The sequence below is a fragment of the Miscanthus floridulus genome, chromosome 12, assembly GCF_019320115.1.
Source record: "Miscanthus floridulus cultivar M001 chromosome 12, ASM1932011v1, whole genome shotgun sequence".
NCBI lineage: Eukaryota > Viridiplantae > Streptophyta > Magnoliopsida > Poales > Poaceae > Miscanthus > Miscanthus floridulus.
Genome location: NC_089591.1, coordinates 53,036,032 through 53,056,005, shown reverse-complemented (window position 1 = coordinate 53,056,005; position 19,974 = coordinate 53,036,032). Strand labels below are relative to the sequence as shown.

The 19,974-nt window shown below is 49.4% G+C and overlaps 1 protein-coding gene and 1 long non-coding RNA gene across 5 annotated transcripts; one reads left to right on the top strand and one right to left on the bottom strand.

The window, feature by feature from the left end:
* Positions 1-1,320: 1,320 nt before the first annotated feature.
* Positions 1,321-3,084, top strand: LOC136496945 (cytochrome P450 71A9-like). Its single transcript, XM_066492727.1, has 2 exons — positions 1,321-2,303; positions 2,415-3,084. Exons 1-2 carry the CDS (start codon positions 1,326-1,328, stop codon positions 3,030-3,032), a joined length of 1,596 nt encoding a protein of 531 aa, XP_066348824.1. The 5' UTR covers positions 1,321-1,325; the 3' UTR covers positions 3,033-3,084.
* Positions 3,085-3,737: 653 nt separating this feature from the next.
* Positions 3,738-5,581, bottom strand: LOC136498510 (uncharacterized). 4 transcript variants are annotated; one of them, XR_010769642.1, is made up of 5 exons: positions 5,259-5,581; positions 4,758-5,112; positions 4,615-4,670; positions 4,346-4,519; positions 3,738-4,251 (listed from the first exon to the last, which is right to left on the bottom strand). It is a non-coding gene; the product is annotated as an uncharacterized lncRNA (long non-coding RNA). The 4 variants fall into 4 exon arrangements; XR_010769641.1 differs by having other exon boundaries at positions 3,738-4,519; positions 4,758-4,800; positions 4,917-5,112; XR_010769640.1 differs by having other exon boundaries at positions 3,738-4,519; positions 4,758-4,794; positions 4,917-5,112.
* Between the last annotated feature and the right edge of the window lie 14,393 nt (positions 5,582-19,974).

Genomic DNA, 19,974 nt, shown 5'->3' with positions numbered 1-19,974 from the left:
CCATTATCTTTAGCATCTATGAAAATTTTGAAACTATCTCACACGTGTTTATATTCTAACACAATATTCATAGATAATTTCATATCTTTCTTCGGCTATGATAGACTTTAGTTACTGACACCCTTTTGTCCCATTGTTATTTTTTCTCAATTGCATGGCACCTCCATTTGTGTTTAATGTGTGTTTAGTTAAAACTCTCATGTATGTTTGTATTATAACAAAATACTTATATAGGTAAATTTATGATTATCCACTTATAGACTTTTATGCCATGTTTTTTTCCCATCATATACATATTTCCCCTACATCACACCTCCTTGTATATTTGACATATGTTTAGTTGAACCCTTTACTTAAGCTATGTATTTGGCTTGAAAATAAACATGGCCATTGCTCATGCATATATGTATATATGGTCTACATAATGACACACATCATACATGCATTCCTTATTAAGATAACTTTTTTCTATATTATCAACGAATGAATTAAAGTGAGTAATAGAAGCATAGATAAAAGTATTTTTAAGATAATTTTATAATGACACAAATGTAGCCAATTTAGATTCAGGATTGCTTCAGATTTTTTTTTTGATAATATCGTAGGTGAGTAATTTACGTGTAATCTAGGGGGTATTACATGTTACAACTTGAGCTATTTTTTTCTATATTGACAATGACAATTGAGTAAGTTAGAAGCATATGTAGAAGCATGCATAAGGTGAGAAACATGCCGATTTACATATATATTGAACAAAAGTATTAACTAAACACATGATCAAACACAAGTAGAGATCAGATGCGATGTAAAATAAAAGGAAAAAACTACGAAAGGGGATTGAAAATCATAATGAACCACGTAAATATTGTGTTATGGTATGAAAGAGAGAGAGAGAGAGAAAGAATAGCTTCGGGTTACATGTGAGCTTCATGAAGTTCTGACATAATTAGCATTAGTGCATTACTAGCTTGTACAAGAATATGTCGTTGAACTGGTAAATAAAAATTTAAAACTGAGATCACAAGACTACACCTGAATTTTTTCCTGTTTGTTCCTTACCTTGCCGTTTGATATACTCCTATGTTTTGATTCTTCAAAGAACCATTAGATAGACAGACACAAAAATCCCAGGCTTTCTTTGGTCCTACTCCGTAGCTACTAGCTGTGCGTGGACTTTGGATCCAAACTCGTGCTGGACAAAACAGCATTCTCGACGTCAGTCGGCGGCTAAGGGATAACACTAGCAGTAAAAAACTTTGACAAAACAGCTCTCGCTTGGCAAAGTCTCCATATAGTCTATAAATATACTGTTACTATACCATGCTATGCTCATCCACATAACAGTAGTCAGCACTCACACTCAGCAGGTGTCCATGGAGACTCTCCACGCTCACGATGAGCTGTTCTCATGCGTCGTCCTCGTCCTCGTCCTCGTTACCACCATTACCATTCTCTACTTGAAGCAACTGTTGCTTGCAGCGTTCAAGAGGCGCGCCGTCTCGCCTTCTCTCCCATGTCCAAGAGGTCTCCCGCTCATCGGCAACCTGCACCAGCTGGGCACGGCCCCGCATGACTCCCTCGCCGCGCTTGCCGCCAAGCACGCGGCGCCGCTCATGCTGCTCCGGCTGGGCTCGGTGCCCACTCTCGTCGTCTCCACCGCCGACGCGCTGCGCGCCGTGTTCCAGCCCAACGACCGGGCGATGTCCGGCCGCCCGGCGCTGTACGCGGCCACCCGGATCACCTACGGCCTGCAGGATATCGTCTTCTCGCCCCCGGACGGCGCGTTCTGGCGCGCCACGCGACGCGCGTCCCTGTCGGAGCTCCTGAGCGCCCCGCGCGTGCGCAGTTTCCGCGACGTCCGAGAGGGCGAGGCCGCCGCGCTCGTCGCCGCCATAACGGACATGTCCAGAAGTGGCTCTCCCGTGAACTTGAGCGAAGCGCTTATGGCGACGAGCAACAAGATCCTGCGGCGTGTCGCGTTCGGCGACGGCGGCGGCGAAGAGAGCATCCAGGCCGGCAAGGTGCTCGACGAGACACAGAAGCTTCTAGGCGGTTTCTTTGTGGCCGATTACATGCCGTGGCTGGGGTGGCTGGACGCGCTCCGGGGCCTCCGGAGGCGGCTGGAGCGGAACTTCCATGAGCTCGACGCGTTCTACGAGAAGGTCATCGACGACCACCTCAGCAAGCGCGGTGCCGATGCCTCCAAGGGGGAGGACTTGGTGGACGTGCTCCTCCGCCTGCACGGCGATCCGGCTTACCAGAGCACGTTCAACAGCCGTGACCAGATCAAAGGCATCCTTACGGTACGCTTCAATCTTCATACGCGCTTGCATGTTAGGTTTCACAAGTTTCTCGATCGATCGGCGGACGGTTCGATTTCTGAACAACGGGAACCATTCATGTGCGTATTTCAGGACATGTTCATTGCCGGGACCGACACGGCGGCGGCGACGGTGGAGTGGACGATGACAGAGCTAGTAAGGCACCCGGACATCCTCGCCAAGGCGCAGAAGGAGGTACGCGGCGCCGTGGTTGGCAAAGACATAGTCCGGGAATCTGATCTCCCGCGGCTCAAGTACCTGAAGCAAGTCATCAGGGAGTCGATGCGGGTGCACCCGCCGGTGCCGCTGCTGGTGCCCCGGGAGACCATCGAGCCCTGCACGGTGTACGGCTGCGAGATACCGGCTAGGACGCGGGTGTTCGTGAACGCCAAGGCCATCGGGCAGGACCCCGACGCGTGGGGGCCGGACGCGGCGCGGTTCGTGCCGGAGCGGCACGAGGAGATCGCGGACCTCAGCGACCACAAGCCGTGGCACGACAGCTTCTCGCTGGTGCCGTTCGGGGTCGGCCGGAGGAGCTGCCCCGGCGTGCACTTCGCCACCTCTGTGGTCGAGCTGCTGCTGGCCAACCTGCTGTTTTGCCTTGACTGGCGCGCGCCGCATGGCGAGGTTGATCTGGAGCAGGAGACCGGGCTGACCGTGCACAGGAAGAATCCTCTAGTACTCGTAGCTGAAAGGAGAGGCGTGCAGTGAAGTTGAACGGCTAGGAGTAAACTCTAAAAGACTCTATGTATCGTTTCTAATCGCTACGAATTAGTATTTTGATAAAAAAAAACTCTGTAATAACTTCTTAAATTGGTTATCTAACTATAGTCTTCTTTTATTTTGAATTTCTCGCTAACCAAAGATAGAAAATGAAAAACGTAAATAAGATATAGAAAAACTTTTGGAACTTCCTCCACGGGATGCCGGGTGTATCTGGAACTGCTGAGCCCAGCTCTCCCGTTCCGGACGCCCCTCCCCGCGAAATGATCAAAAAGAAAAAAAAAATACTGGAGAGTGAAAATATAGAAAATAATTTTGTTTGAATGACTCTTGAAATGATGATTCAAAGAGTAGGTTTTACAAATACTTTTGTAGATGCTCGGATGTTTCTGAACATGTATTCCGTTCCTAGCTAGTTGTATTATAGTACTGGCCTATACATGTTGTGATCAAAGGGACGTATATGTCCTATCTCTTTGTTTTTTATTTTGTAAAATAGATATATATTATCTTCGCTTGGAATGATTTGTACTCTCCATCTAGTGTACGGTTGACAAAATCCTGCTAAAATTATTGTCTTCCAAAGTCCAAACAGAGCGTACAAAAATAGTGTGGCAACAAAATACTTAAACTAGCAAGATGGTCCGCACAAGTAGCACGGATATCTAGTGTTTTCCTACTATAACAACTAGTATATTGCCCGTGCTAACGCTACGGTGTCATCTACTAAAAGTAACAAAATAACAAATGTACGCGCTAAACTCATGCTAAATGCATGTCCAATATTGACATTGATTCACTTATGTAGCATTGAACGGTTGAAAATTACCTGAGGGCATGGCCGTGACCAAGAATAGTTCCCTCACCATTTGAATTGATGAAAGCAATTGATTAAAATACTCCTAGCAAGCACTTCCTTTCTTTACCGAAATACTCAATCCATCCCAAATTGTAAGACGTTTGCCACTCGTCTTATTCAAAAATTTGTGTAAAATATCACTTCTTTCGTCGTGGTTTGGTTTATTAATAAAAATTCTTCAAGAATGACTTAAATTTGACTATATTTGCACAAATTTTTTTGAATAAGACGAGTGATCAAACTTGGGGCCAAAAAAAGTCAAACGTCTTACAATTTGGGATGTAGGGAGTAGCAAACAAGCAGCAGACATCAACTCAAGTTCCATCGATTCTTCCTTCTGTACTCTTTCTTCATGAGCACAGTAACTCGTCGGTAAGCCAGCACAAAAACAATCTATTTATGAATTTGACAATTATATGAAGACTGAAACTTCTTGACCAACCTTTAACAAAAATGAAGCCTTGTTTAGGTCCAGATCACTGCAGTTCGCCTGATCTTCTCGGTTCAAATTACCTGAACCACAGACAGCACCACTGACAGGTATGATAGATATGTTGATGAGAAAAGCTACTGTAAGGGCAAATGCACTTTCAATCGTATACAATCCACAGACCTCCTGCAAGAGAGTGAATTGTTGGAAGTAAAAAGATGTTTAATCATCTGAAAATTGGAATAACACATTAGGTCAGTATAAGGAGAATTAGAGGTTACCTTAATCCCATGAACTGACCGATAATACTAATGCCGAGTGCAGAAAAAGAGTATGACTGCAATTTATGCGCAGAAGATAAATGAAAAAAGGTCATGTGTTGAAACTGAATGCTTGGAAACAAACAGATATACAAGAAGCTTACGGCATCACCATAGCACCAAGTAATGAGATAGCAAGACCTGTAGCTCCATAACACAAAGAGTAAACAACCACCTTAGTTGATACGAAATTCCATGAGAATTCAACATTAAGCTAAAAGAATCAGTTGTGTGATCTGCCAGTTTGACAGACAATTTCTTACAATGAGTTCCTACATGTTGATTAAGTCAGATATTCCAACCAGAAAATCTAATAATCTGTTGTATAAACTTGCACCTGCATGGATTGGCGTCATCAACATATGCAAACAGAACCATATATAGAGGGAAAAAAGTGTAATAACCAGATAGCTTAGATCACTTATGTGAGCAAGTGCCTTGGGGAATCCAGCGCAGCTGCTGTCAATCAAATTGGAGTAGATTGAATTAAACCGTTGTTTCCACAAACAAATAGAAAAAAACTCTTAAGCTTACGGATGGACAGAATTCACAATGGATTTCAACGCAGGGTGTGAGAAAGGAATGAACTGGATTCTGGAGAAGACCTTGCAGGAAAGTGACGATCTTGCGAAGACCATGCAGGATTGTTCACGACGGCAACCGGACCAGATCGTCATGGATGGCTGGACGGGATCAACTTTTGGCTAGAAACATCCAGAAGGCCAGCGGCCATGGATGGCACACGGGCGAGCTCGATCACTGGCTGCGGTTCAGGAGAGCACGGCTTCGTGATGAGGTCCCAAACTCGATGGGCTGGTTCTTGGCGACAGAAACGGATCCACGGTAGGTCCTTGCCAACAGGGAGACGGCGACGGCTGTTGTTGAAGAACAGAACAAACCATGCGCAAGATAGAGAGAGGGAGAGCCCGGCGCATCACCTCCGCGCGAGCTCGGCGGCTCGATCCTCGTTGGTTGAAAGGCGGCGGCCGGCAGAAATCCGCGATGGAGGATCAAGGAACTCGGCCGCGGCTGCGCGTGCGGACGAAGAGTAGGGGCAGGGTAGACACATTAAACGGGAACCGTCGGATTTAGATGAGTAATGAGAGAGAATAACTAAAAGATAATCTGGTGCATCTATTTTAATGGTGTTATATTTTCTGGGTGCATTTATGGGTGTAGATGTAGCATAGATCATGACTGTGGAGTAGACATTTGTTGTGTGGCTATAGATTTATTCTAACTGGTGTATTATAGGGTAGGGTAGATTAATTTTATTTTACTTGAACATTTTCATTATAAATGATTTTGTACCTTGTTTGATTATATTGGTTCTCTCTCCATGCACACACTCTACATAGCTATTGTCGATGATTCCTTTGTTTATTTTTTTTGCTTAAAACTATTTTGCATCCCTCTCTTACCTTCTTTTATCCCACCACTATCAGTAGTTGTACTATTCTACCAGTGTAGAATCAAGGTATACGGCTTTTACTTCAATCCCATTCAGCCAGTTCGGTTGGTCGGTTCGTATCGTTGCTGGTTCTTGAAGATGTATTGCTGGCTGGTTTGCGTGAGAGAAAAATATTGTTCTGGCTGGAAATTTACGATCATTTACGACAAGCCATAGCCAAACGAACAGGCTGATTCTCGATAAAAATTTTGTCCAAATCTCCCACAAATTGTTTGGTTGACCCACTGCTAAATTAAACTTTTATAACACTTTGTGCCACTAGTGATATGCTGATTTCTAGTTTGCTACTCATGCCACTCTACTATATTGTTATCAGCCATGATATGACCATTCCGCTAGGACAAGTTTCATGCGAAGAAAAAAATACAAGATGTCTGTTACCTTTCTATGAGCTCATCAAACATGTGCATCGTAGAATTGATGGAATAGTTACATGTCAAAAACCAATATTTTTTTTGTGACTTGGTCATAATATCAGCCACAAGAACATGTTTCTCCCCTAGGTCACTGCTATGAAAGCTATGAGATTTAAGCCATTGTAATCAACACATTTTGTTTGATTGTTTCCCATTCATCCATGTCATTGGAGATGCAAAACTTTCCCACCACGAACATAGGGGAAAATGGCTTGCCAAGCTTAGAGCCATGGCTGAGAGAGCATATTGAGATGGTGAGGCGTAGAACACAGTTGAGGAAAAAGAAGTGGCATGTGGATCTAAGTGCTTCGATTTTTTTTTTTTTTTTGCATATGCCAATACATTGGTGTCTAGATTGGATACATGTTTTGCATGATTGTAACCCCTCCCATAACATTCCAATGGCTTCCTCGATTTTTATGCTATATGGTAAAATCTAGTTGGAGTGATGAATAAATTATATATGTCGATGCGAAAAATGATCAACTAGTAAATATTTATCGTTTTGCCATACGTTGTGATTAGATGTGGCCTAACACTCAATGGCACAGGGTTTATACTCGTTTAGGCAACGTGCCCTACGTCCAGTTTGAGTCGGTCGGTGACTTTATTCCTGAGCCCAGGTGCTCGAAGTTTGCTGTGGCGTTACAAACGAGTAGGAGTAAGATGGGGGTGTCAGAGGTCCGGTCGGACTCTAGACCGAAGGGCCGAGAGTGACGGGAGCTCCAACGTGCGCTAAGTGTTCAAACGTATGCTCTGTGTAGCCTTAGAAAGTCTAAAGCTAGCAGAGAATGAATTGAAATGATCCGTCTGTTGTCTGTTGTTGTTATCGATCGATCCTCCTTTTTGGGAGAAGGTGCACCCCTTTTATAGGAAAAGGGGATGGCCTTACAAGTGAGAGAGAGAGAGTGAGAGCATGTGTGCTCTAGTCTTGTTGCCCACGCCATCGGGTACAAGACGGTTTGTCGGTGCCTACAATACTGTTGACGCCCTGATGCATGTGGTTGGTTCTATCGTGTTCTTCTGGTATGGTAAATATCGGCGCCTACCATACTGTAGGACAAATATCGGGGCCCACAACACTGTTCATGTCTTGATATGTCTAGAAGGTTGCAAAGTACCCTTCTGACATGGCCTGGCAGTACTGTCCTGCAGGTGTGCAGGGTATGGTCGTCGGTATTGCGATTGACTTATGCGCCTTACCTTATCTACTCCGCCTGATTTCTCGGGTCCTCACCGAGCGGGCATCCCCGTTTAGTCGTTGTCGATGTTTTGAGTAAACACCAACAAGTAAATTTGTGTTATTACACGTCTGACCTGGATGGTGTGCTAAATGGATACAAGGTTTATACTAGTTTGGGCAGAATGTCCCTATGTCTAGTTCGTGACTGCTGCTCGTGTTATTAGCACCATAAAGTTCATAGTAGGGGTTACAAACGGGCGAGAGAGGGAAAAGGTCCCAAGTCTCTAATGGAAAGGTCAAATGGGTGCTGAGAGCTTGGTTGCTGCTCAGCTATATGTGATGTGATGCGTGGTGTGTTGAATCGATCCCCTTAGTGGGGTTTCCTGCCTTCCCTTTTATAGACCAAGGGGAAGCAGGGATTACAGATGGGAAAAAGAAGAAAAATCAGAGGCAAAGGAGGTCCTTTTATAAATCGTTGATGGGCTAGCCCTCGAACTCCTGGGCCTAGGGGGGCCGAAGGAATGCCTTTTTGACTCATATCCCTTTTGCTAGTAAAGAGTCATGGTCCGTCCGGAGAGGTGAAACATCCGGCGCGTCTTTGGAGGGAAAGGATAGGGATTGCGGGTGCATATCCTGCGACGTGACATGGTGGTGGATCGTGGCAGGTGCGGAGATCTAGGTGGACGGTTGCCTTCCTCACATCCATCGCTCCTATAAAACCAAAGGGTTTGACCCTAGGGTTTTGTACTTTGCCTCCTTGCCTCTGCATCTACAACCTCTGCCGCCAATTGCCTAAGCTTCCCCCCATTCACATCCCAGCCATCATCGAATTCACACCCACCTACCCCAATCCTCCAATAGAGCCGTGGTGCCACTCCAACATCACCCTCCAGCGCCTAGAGGGCCTCGTTCGCCACGGTCTTCTTTGCGCGTGGACTGTCGCGCGAGGAGTGGTGGCTGCCCAGCGATGAGGACGCGTTGTCGCCGCCTGACGGCTACATCATGTCCTTCACTCACTTCCACGAGCGGGGATTCACCACCCCCTCCCACAAGTTTCTTCGGGGATTGATGCACTACTATAAGGTAGAGTTGCAACACCTTAATCTTAATGGAATCCAGCACATTACGATGTTTGTCGCCCTATGTGAGGGATTCCTAGGGATTAGTCCCCACTTCGACCTATGGTGGTACTTCTTCGTCGTCAGCCTCCTGAAGAAGCGGGAGAGGGAGCAGGAGCTGAATGTGTCGATGGGATGCATCGGCATTCAACTCCGCAACAACCAGGTCAGTGAGTACTCGCCGATGCGTCTATCGACCTCCAACAAGGGGTGGCATTCACATTGGTTCTACGTTAAGAACGATGTAGCCGCCCCTTTGCCAGAGTTTACCGGGTGCCTCATTAAAGATGTCTTGGACTCATGGAGGAAGTGGGGAGTCCCGGAGAAAGACAAGAAGAGAATCTAGGACCATCTCACCACCATTTGAATCCTAAAGGAGAGGGGCATGAAGGGGTCGAGGATCATCAGTGCCAACCACATGTGGAGGGTGGCGCCGCTGATGTGGCACGCGCTTCCCCTGCACTCGATGGCACCTAGGGCGTCACTCGATGGGACGGCGCTTGCCAAGGGCATGCTCTCCCCCTCCGAAGTGGCATAGCGCATCAAGGAGGTGATGGAGCCTCCATGGGACAACGCTGGCGCTGTCCTTGAGTTTGTGTATCCGGTGTTGGGGCACACCCCAATGCGGCTAGAACCGGGGTACATCGTCTTCGTAAGTTTTCTTTCCTCGTGCCTCCTTTTCAATTGAACTCCTGACCTCTTGATGCTGATATTGAGATAGGGGGACCAGCCAAAGAGACTCGTCCTTATGGATCACTCGATTCCGCTGCCGAAGGACCCGTCCGTGATGGCGGCCAACCGCGCCGCGGCCGAGCGACAGCGGAAGGTGAAGGAGGACGAGAGGAGGAAAAAACAGCAGAAGCTACAAGCACAGGAGCGAGGGAAGGACAAGGGCAGTGATGATGACGATGATGAGGAAGATGACAAGGTAGTTGCCGACATTGAGTGGGATGACCTGGAGAGCGAGGATACACTGACATGTATCCACGTGTCCTTGCAGGGACCCTTCCCATTCCATGCAGGGGGAGGCGAGTCCATGAGAATAGAGGAGGTGGGCCAGATCGCCGCCGCGCCCAAGGTTCTAGTGGAGGGGGTGGCCCCACCGTCGCACCTAAAGAGCCAGCAGGGGCGGGCAGATCTTCCGCCATGTCCGAGGTGCCGGTGGAGGGGGTGGCTTCGCTGCCAGGCCCCAAGAGCCAACCGAGGTGGACAAATCTGCCACCACGCCCGAGGTGCCGATGGAGGAGGGTGGCTCCACCGTCATGCCTCGAGATGCAAGGGAGGCAAGCCCCTCTACTCGGGAGCAAGGGTGGGCTCAAAACGACCCTACCCGACGAGGTGGAGCAAGGACCTAGGGGTTTGTCCCCTAAACACATCCTTCACCCAACAGCGCTGGTGTAAGTCATTGACTCCTCTGTTTTTCTCTGTTCTTCTCTATTTTCAATGTGACTTACGCCTTTTGTTTCTTGCAGCGTCCTGAGATGAGGCAACTTTTTGGTGTTGGCACCCAAGAAGAGCGTTGTCATTTAGGTGAGGCGACGGCCGTCGGCCGACATCGCACTCATTTTAGGTGGGAGCAGCGCCGGTGTTACTGCCTCGTCGGGTGGTCAGGCATTGCCCGTGGTGGTGCCCGTGCCCTTGGTGGGACAAGCGGACATGGGGGCTTGAAGGACGCCCTCAGAGGTCGCTAAAAAACTAGTGATGGCGGCAGTGCCGCTGCTAATGATGGGTTGGTCAGAGCTTCCGACCGCGCTCGTGGTGCCGACCCCAGCGGGAGCGACGTAGCCGGATGAGGCCTCGATGAGGTAGGTGGAAGTGGTGGCGGTCGTGATAGGCGGGCCATGGCTAGACGCCACTATGGGGTGCCTTAGGCAGTGGTGCGACCCGCACCTCCAGCGGCACAAATGACGTCTCTTGATATGGGTCGAACGGAGGGGGACATAGCCAAGGGGTCCCCGAGCATCGTGGTGGTGGTGGAGAGGACCAGCGAGGGGCCGCCCTTAGCCCTAGCATTGGGAGGCAGCCACTCACCCATGTGGGGCAAGCCTCTGCTCTAGTGGATAGATCCGCAACACCCGACGTTGACACTCTTCTCGCTCGATGATGCTACCAAGAGCATAGAGTGGGAGAGTCTCAATGAGGGGATCTCGGCTGTGTTGGAAGCTCTGAACTAGGCTAGGGGTGCCCTATGTGATGTCATCATTCCCACTGGCTAGGTAATCATTTAATTTTGCCTTTCTTCCTCTTCTTTCTTCATGTATTTTTGTGTTCTAACCATTATCTTTTTAGTCCCTTATCGCTCGTAGCAGGGAGAAATCCTGGTTCCTTTGTGAGCAGGAGAGCTAGGACCGCCTCATCGATGAGGCCTAGCTGCTTGGGGATGTGTCCGCCTAGCTCGTTGTCGCCCAACAGAGGGTGGCCGAGCTGACTCCCCTGGCTGAGGAGGCGGCCAGTCTCTGGCTGCAAGAGGCCAAGGCCCGATAGGATGCGGAGGAGGCCGAGAAAGTGTTTGAGGAACTATTGGTGAGGGCGCGGCAGGATGAGGAGGAGGTCGCCAGAGTCCAAAAGGAGCAAGACGAGCTACTCCAGAGGGACACTAAGGCCCACCAGTGGATCCTTGACCTCCTGGCCGAGGTAGAGAAGGAGTGGGAGCTCAAGCTAGGAGCCAAGGAGAGGTTCACAGCCCTACAACAGAGGGCAAACCTAGATGCCAAGGTGGTTGCCGGCTGTGCAAGTAGCGAGACGAGCTGCGAAAGACCACGGAGAGGCTCTGCTCCGAGCGTGGTGTGGCCCATGGGGAGCACGACCAGGCCGTCTAAGAGCATGATGAGGCATAGCAGAGGATCGGCTCCCTCTAGGTCAAGCTTGGAACCATAGTAACCCAAAGGCTAGAGGCTGAGAGCGTCTTTGTCGGGCTAGCCACAGAGCTCACCAAGGCGTGGAGGAGCCTTCCGGCAAAGAGTGACAAGCACAATCTCCTGCATGCTACCCTCGAAGTGGTCTACGATGACCAAGAGGTGGCACGGCCATAGGGGACTAGCTCGCTTGCGGCTCATGTTGTAGATATCACGGCACGGGTGCGCCAGCTCGAGAGGGAAGCTCTTCACTCTGGGATCACCCAAACCTTCACCATCGCCCGCTCTCACTACACAAAAAGTATTGACTTGGAGACAATGAGCCTTGGCTTCGCGCTTGGCTACGAAGACTCCGAGCTAGATGAGATAGAGACGGTGGTGGCTCCTCTTGTGTAGGACCTAGCGGACAGAGTTGAAGACATAGTTCTCCCCCTGAGAATCTAGTTAGTCAATTAGGTTGGGTGAATTTGGATGAACGTCATTGTACTCTATGGACAATTGCTGATCCTTATGTATCATAAGAATAAGTTCGTAACTTCATTATTTTGTTTTGTTTGATTAAATTTGGTTCCTTCCCTTTTTGTATACAAAAAGAGAAGGCTCACGTATTCCGATCCTTCCATTCATTAAGACCATAGGGCCCGAGGTGTAAGGAGAGAACTTCGATCATGCTGGTGAGCAAAGACACCATAGCCGCCGAGGCATAGGTGTTTTGTAGTCTAACCAGACATGATCCATTATTCGTTTCATCAAACCTTGCCACTAGGCTTAGCGTTAAGAAGAGGTCTGACGCAACGACTGTTTCAGAAAAGGTATACTTATACCTTTATCAGCCCCCGAGTGAGATCCGACCCCTTGCCATTGCTGGGTCGGATGTCACTGAAAATCGAGGGGAGGATAGCGAAACTTAGGAGAATGCATCTCTTGTATTTGCACGTACCCTTTCCCTAGGATCTTAGCTATCATTCTATGACCGTGCATTATGTCTCCTTGCAAGTCCAACCTTCCTTGAGCCCCCATGCATGGTGGGGATTTGGTCACAGACTCATAGGTCAGCACATTTTTGTGACTATCGCCCCGTCTATGGTTTTCGCAACTGGAGGGGTTGAGTTATCGTTACTTGCCTTGGTGGCTCGAGTGACGTGCTCGGTGTGCTTGCTAACAGGCATGTTCAAGTGGAATCCAGTTCCTTCGCTTGTGATAGGGTCAATAAAGCCCTCGTGTGGCATTCCGTTGCTCCTTAACCCACCTTCCAATAGATTCCCCATCAATGTGGATTCTATGGGCTCGGCTAGAGGCTAGGATCAAATGAGAAGGTTGAAATGACCTTGTCTGCTTCTAAGCAGGACGGGCATAGGCCACTGAGGCTCATTTGTGTTTCCCCTAGCTCTTTATTCAACATGAGGCAGCCTCGGGCCCTCCATGAGCCAGCCTTCGAACCTCAGTGTTTCAATCTAGGATCAGGCGGCTTGAGCCCCCAAGCCCCATGGGGTTCAATAGGGGTCAATCGTGTTTCATACGTCACCTCGTCCACAATTTCTGCAACTAGAGGAGCTAAGCTAATGACACTTGCCTCGATGTCTCAAGTGTCGCGCTCAGTGAGCTCGCTAATGGGCATGTTCAAGTGGAATTTGGGTCCGTCATTCGCTGACGGGGTCGACAAAGCCCTCATGTGGCATTTCATTACTTCTTAACCCACCTCTCGGCAGATGCCTGAGCTGTTCGATAGGCTTGGGTGGCCCATTGGCCTCTCCTCAATGGAGATTCTATGGGCTTGACTCGAGGTTAGAATCGAATGAGAAAGGTCGAGATGTCCCTGTCCGCTTCTGAGCGGGGGTCGGGCAAGGCCGCTGGGGCTCATCTTGGTTTTTCTCCCCTGGCTCTGTTTGACATGAGGTGACCTCAAGCCCTTTGCAGGCTAGCCTTTGAACCTCAGTTAGTTGCCGCTCATATCGAATGTGATGACTACCGCTTCATGACATGACGTGAAACATTGTGATGTAGCAATCACATATGTGATGCTTAGATGTATGAGATGAATGATTGAATGAATGATCATATAAAGAAATAGCAGGGGTTGGTAATGTTACCTTGATGGCATGAGTGACGGGTTCTGGGAGTTCTTACCGGATATGTCTGTGTGGGGTTTGGGTCCAACGTTCATGACAGAGCCAGTGTAACCTGCACGAGCCTCCCATTCTTCCGCATCGGTCATTCGGCAGCATCCCGAGCCGTTCGATCGACTTGAGAGACCTGACAACCTCTCCTTGATGGAGATTCTATAGGTATGCCCCTCCATACCCTCACTGAGAAGCTAGAGGTTAAGGTTTGGAGTGTGGCGACAAAGATTTTGATCATGCTGGTGGGCAAAACGCCATAGCCACTTGGGCGTAGGGTCCTAGTGGTAGGACCAGGTTTACTCAAAGTTTGCGCCCGCACACATTGCCTCTAGTTTTTAAACGTAAGGAGGGGTTAGGCAAAGAGAATGTCTAGTGAATAGACACTCCCGCCAGCCCCCGAGCGATGTTGGATCCCTTGCCATTGCTGGGGTTGGAGGCCCGGTATCGAAATTAATACATAAAGTGAGTAAGTAAGGATGCTTGTCTCTCGGTGGTAGCTTGGAGCCGTTCGATCAACTTGGGCACTGGTATTACCATGATGGTAAGAGTGATGGGTTTACCGGATATGAGCGTGACCTAGTCTGCTCCTCACTCATTTCTCGTTAGTGGCTAAGCCATCTGATCGACTCGTGTTACCTATTGAGATAAGTTTTTCCTATGGAAAATGTTTGTTGTATAGATATGCTTAGATCAGCCCCTGAGTGAGATCCGACCCTTCGCTGTTGCTAGCGTCAGATGTCACTAAAAAATTAGGGAGTTGGATAACAAAACTGATAAGAGAAAATATGTGTTTATTAAGGATAAAAGCGACATAGCTGCTCGATGTTCCAGGCATTGGTGAAGATTTTGCCGTCGATGTTCTTGAGCTTGTAGGCACCTAGATGGAGCACCTCTGCAACTATGTATGGTCCCTCCCATAGTGGGGAGAGTTTGTGGTGGTCCTTGTTGCTCTGTATGAGGTGGAGGACCAGGTCCCCGATGTTGAAGGCTCAGCCCCGCACTCATCGGCTGTGGTACTGTCACAATGCCTATTGGTACTTGGCCGAGCGGAGGAGGCGACATTGCATGCTTCATCTAGTTGGTCCATGGTGTCCTCGTGGGATGGCTCAGCTCCCTGTTCGTCATACGCCCTAATCCTTGGCGCTCCATAGTCAAGGTCAGTTGGGAGGATGGCCTCAAAACCGTAGACCATGAAGAAGGGTGTGTAGCCGGTGACTTGACTGGGGGTTGTCCTCAGGCTCTAGAGTACTAAAGGAAGTTAAGTGACCCAGCGTGCATCGAATTTGTTTAGCCAGTTGAAGATCCTATGCTAGAGGCCCTATAGGACCATGCCATTTATGTGTTCTACATGCCCGTTCATTCGGGGGTGCGCTATGGAGGCCCAGTCAATGCAGATGTGATGTTCATCGCAAAATCGGAGGAATTTCTTGCCAGTGAACTGTGTGCCATTGTCTATGATGATGGAGTTTGGGACTTCGAAGCGATGGATGATGTCGAGGAAGAACAGTATGGCCTATTCGGATTTGATCATAGAAATCAGTCGAGCTTCTATCCACTTTATAAACTTGTCTATAGTGACAAGCAAGTGGGTGTAGCCCCCAGGTGCCTTTTTCAGTGGTCCAACCAGATCAAGTCCCTAGACTATGAACGACCAGGTGATGGGGATCATCTAGAGTGCTTGGGTTGGTAGGTGAGTCTATCAAGCGTAGTACTGGCACCCTTCACAGGTGTATACGATTTGCTCGGCATCAGCTACCGCGGTAGGCCAATAGAAGCCCTGTCAGAATGCATTTCTAACCAGGGTTCTGGCTACGGCATGGTGACCGCAAACCCCACCGTGGATATCGCTTAGCAAATGCTTCCCCTGTTCGAAGGGGATGTAGCGCTGTAGGATCCCGGTGTGGCTTCGCTTGTAGAGTTTGCCCTCCACAAGAACAAAGGACTTGGCATGACGTGCGAGCCATCGAGCCTCTGTCTTGTCTATTGGTAGTGTATCATAGAGGAGGTAGTCAAGGAAGGGTGTCCTCCAGTCGACCAGAGGGTTGGGCCCGGTCGCTGGGTCCTCTTCAAGCTCCATGACTTTGGGGCTAGATGTAGCCGACGGTTGGTCAGCCCCCAGGCTAGGATTGGATGGACCGTCACCACCTTGCTCTAATCCCTCATAGCAAACTGAGGGCTTGTGTTGGTCACTGGCGAAAACACCCATTGGTATCGGCTCTCGACTGAATGCTGCTTTTGCAAGTGCATCGGTCGCCTCGTTGAGGTGCCTAGGGATATAATTGAGCTCGAGGCCGTCGAACTTGTCATCCAACCGGTAGACTTCTTAGTAGTATGCGACCATCTTGGCGTCATGATAGCTTGACTCCTTCATGACTTGGTCAACAACCAGCTAGGAATCTCCTCGAACATTTAGGGCAATGCATAGGCCATTGATGAGCGCCTCGTATTCGGCTACATTGTTGGAGGAGGGGAAATGGAGACAGACCATGTACCTCATGCATATACCAAGGGGTGACACGAAGACTAGCCCCGCGCCAGTGCCCTTCTTCATCTGCGATTCATCGAAGTGCATCGTCCAGTACTCTTGATCGACGACCGCTGGTGGCATTTGGACCTCGGTCCATTCTACGACAAAATCAGCCAACACCTAGGACTTGATGGCCGTCCAGGAGGTGTACATAATGCCCTGACCCATTAGCTTGAGTGCCCATTTAGTGGTCCTTCCCATGTCATTCTAGCTTTGGACGACCTCACCGAGGGGGAAGGACGTCACGACTGTCACCGGATGCGACACAAAGTAGTGGCACAGCTTCCTCTTGGTGATGAGGAAGGCATACAGAAGCTTCTAGATTTAGGGGTAGCGGGTCTTTGAGTTGGATAGGACCTTGCTGATGAAGTACATAGGGCACTGTACATTGAGGGCGTGCCCCTCTTCTTCTTGCTCCACTAATAGGGCGGCGCTAACCACTTGTGTGGTGGCCGTAACATAGAGTAGGAGGGGTTCTCCATTGATAGGAGGAACTAGGATCGGGGCCTTCATTAGAAGATGCTTGACCATGTCAAGTGCCTCCAGGGCCTCAGACGTCCATTCAAAGTGGTCGGACTTCTTTAGAAGTCAATAAAGGGGGAGACCTCATTCGTTGAGGCGTGAGATGAAGCGGCTGAGTGCGGCAAGGCACCCTATAACTCACTATACTCCCTTTATGTTCTAAATCAGGCCCATCCTAGTGATGGCTGAGATTTTCTCTAGGTTGGCCTCGATGCCATGCTCAGAGATGATGAAACCAAACAGCATGCCCCTCAAAACCCTAAAGATGCACTTCTTGGGATTGAGTTTGATGTTGTTTGCTCAGAGTTTTGCAAAGGTCTTCTCAAGATCAGCTACGAGGTGGTCCGTCCGTTTGGACTTGACCACAATGTCATCAACGTAGGCCTCAATGGTCCGCCCGATGAGCTCCCCAAAACATTTAAGCATACAATGCTAGTATGTGACCCCATCATTCTTTAGATCAAACAACATTGTGATGTAGCAGAACGATCCGAAGGGGGTGATGAAAGATGTCGTAAGCTGGTCGGACTCTTTCATCATGATTTTATGGTACCTAGAATACGCATCAAGGAAGTAGAGGGTTTCACACCTCGAGGTGGAGTCAACTATTTGGTCTATGCACGGCAAAGGAAACAGATCCTTTGGGGATGCTTTGTTGAGAACTGTGTAGTCAACACACATCCTTCATTTTCCACTCTTCTTTCATACAAGAATGGGATTGGCTAACCACTCTGGCTGGTACACTTCCTTGATGAATTTGGCCACCAAAAGCTTTGCGATCTCCTCATCGATGGTCCTATGTTTCCCCTCGTCGAAGCGACATAGGTGTTGTTTCACCGGCTTGGAGCCTAGGTGGATCTTCAAGGCGTGCTCGGTGACTTCCCTTGGAATGCCTGGCATATTCGAGAGTTTCCACGCAAAGATGTCTTTGTTGGCACGGAGGAAGCCGACGAGCGTGCTTTCCTATTTAGAGGAAAGCATGGTACCGATGCGCACTTTTTTACCCTCGGTGCTCCCAGGGTCTATGAGGACCTCCTTGGAGCCCTCCACTAGCTCAAAGGACCCAGTCGACCGCTTGGGGTCAGGTGCTTCTTCGGTGACCTCCTTTTTGAGAGCCGTGAGCTTTGCAGAGGTGACGATTGCTATGATGTGATCGTAGTACTCAACCTCACACTCGTAGGCACGCTGAAAGGAGGTGTCGATAGTGATGACCCTGCCTGGGCCGAGCATCTTTAGTTTGAGGTAGGTATAGTTGGGGATGGCCATAAACTTCGTGTAGCATGGTCGCCCCAAGATGGCATGGTAGGTTCCGTGGTACTCAACCACTTCAAAGGTGAGGGTCTCCATCCTATAGTTGGATGGACCCCGAAGGTGATGAGCAGATCAAGCTACCCAAGTGGCAAGGCCTACTTTCCAAGCATGACACCATGGAAAGGCACTCCAGTCGGCTAGATGCGCGCTCAATCGATGCTCATGGCATTGAGCATCTCAGCGTACAGGATGTTGAGGTCGCTGGCCCAGTCCATCAGTACCTTGGTGAGGCGCTTCATGCTGACAATCGGGTCGACCATGAGCAAATATCTCCCTGGTTATGGGATGCTCTCTAGGTGGTCGGTCCGATCAAAGGTTATGGTGGACTCTGACCACCGGAGGAAGGCAGGTGTGGCCGGTTCGATCGCATAGACCTCATGGTGTGTGATCCTCGAGCGGCGCTTGGAGTTGTAGGTCTTTGATCCTCCAAAGATCATGAGGCAGCCATCCGGTGTTGGAAAGCCATCATCCTTCTCCTTGGCATCGTCTGTGGTGGGGTCAGGGTCCTTTTTGTGCTCCCCTTCGTTGGAGCCTCCAAACAAGAACCGTCGCATGAGGTTGTAGTCCTTGTATAGATGCTTGACCGGGAAAGCATGGTTCGGGCATGGCCCCTCGAGTAGTTTTTTGAAATGGTCAGAGTGCCCTCTGTGGGCTTCTGACCACTCCTCTGGTCAGCGGCAGCCATGAGCGAGCCCTCGCGCTGTTGCTTTTTGTTCTTCTTTTTGGCAGGACGATTGGAGGCACCTTCACCGGTGTCCTCGTCTCACCTCACCTTGCCATTGAGGCAATCAAAAATGGCTCCAACCGTTTCTTCGCCTGAGGCATGGCTAGTGGTGATGTCTAGGAGTTCCTTGGTGGTTTGCGGGCCCTTATGTCCTAGCTTGTGAACCAGAGACTCACAGGTGGTCCCGAATAGGAAAGCTCCTATAACGTCGGCATCAGCAACATTAGGGAGCTTGTTGCATTACCAGGAGAAGCACCGGATGTACCCATGGAGGGTTTCTCTAGCCTTCTACCTACAGTTCTTGAGGCCCCATGGGTTACCAGAGCGCTTGTATGTACCCTAGAAGTTTCTCACGAAGATCTCCTTCAGGTCTGCCCAACTTTGGATTCTGTTGGATGGAAGGTGTTCCAACCAGGTTCTTGCCGAATCGGCCAAGAACAATGGAAGGTTGTGGATAATGAAGTCTTCACTATCCACACCACCAGCTTGGTAGGCAAGCCGATAGTCTTCGAGCCATAGTCTAGGGTTTATTTCCCTACAGTACTTTGGGATATTGGTTGGTGGTTTGTACTTTGGTGGGAAGGCAGTGTTGAGGATGTGTCGGCCAAAGGCCTGAGGCCCTGATAGGCCTAGGCTTGGGCTTCGGTCCTTGCCGCTGTCATAGCATCCGCCACGATGAGGGTGATGCCACATCTGGCTCCCTCTTTTGGGTCGTCATAGGCGCGTCTACGGGCGTCGAGGGTGTTGCATGTGTCATGGTTGCGGGTGAGACGTTGATGTACTGGGACCATGGTGTGCTGCCTACTTCCTTGTGGTTCCTAGTGGACTAACGTGTCCTTGCCTAGACGCTCCAAGGGCGTGCGCTGGCTAGCGTCGAGCTTGCATCACCAAGACATCGAGCTTTTGGCCTGCCACACTGCCGCACGCTCGAGTAGCGTGTGAATTTTGAGGTGGGCCCAATGATCCTCGGGTGTTGCAGCCTCTGGAAGGCCATGGAGCAAGGCCACCATGGCGGTGATGTTCTAGCTCGCACAGGCGAAGCGACAGAGGGCTTCATTGTCGGCGATGATCCTC

Coding starts and splice junctions, on each gene's coding strand:
- LOC136496945 (XM_066492727.1), top strand. CDS start 1,326: ATGCTCATCCACATAACAGTAGTCAGCACTCACACTCAGCAGGTGTCC. Junction 2,304..2,414: donor AGATCAAAGGCATCCTTACG/GTACGCTTCAAT, acceptor TGCGTATTTCAG/GACATGTTCATTGCCGGGAC.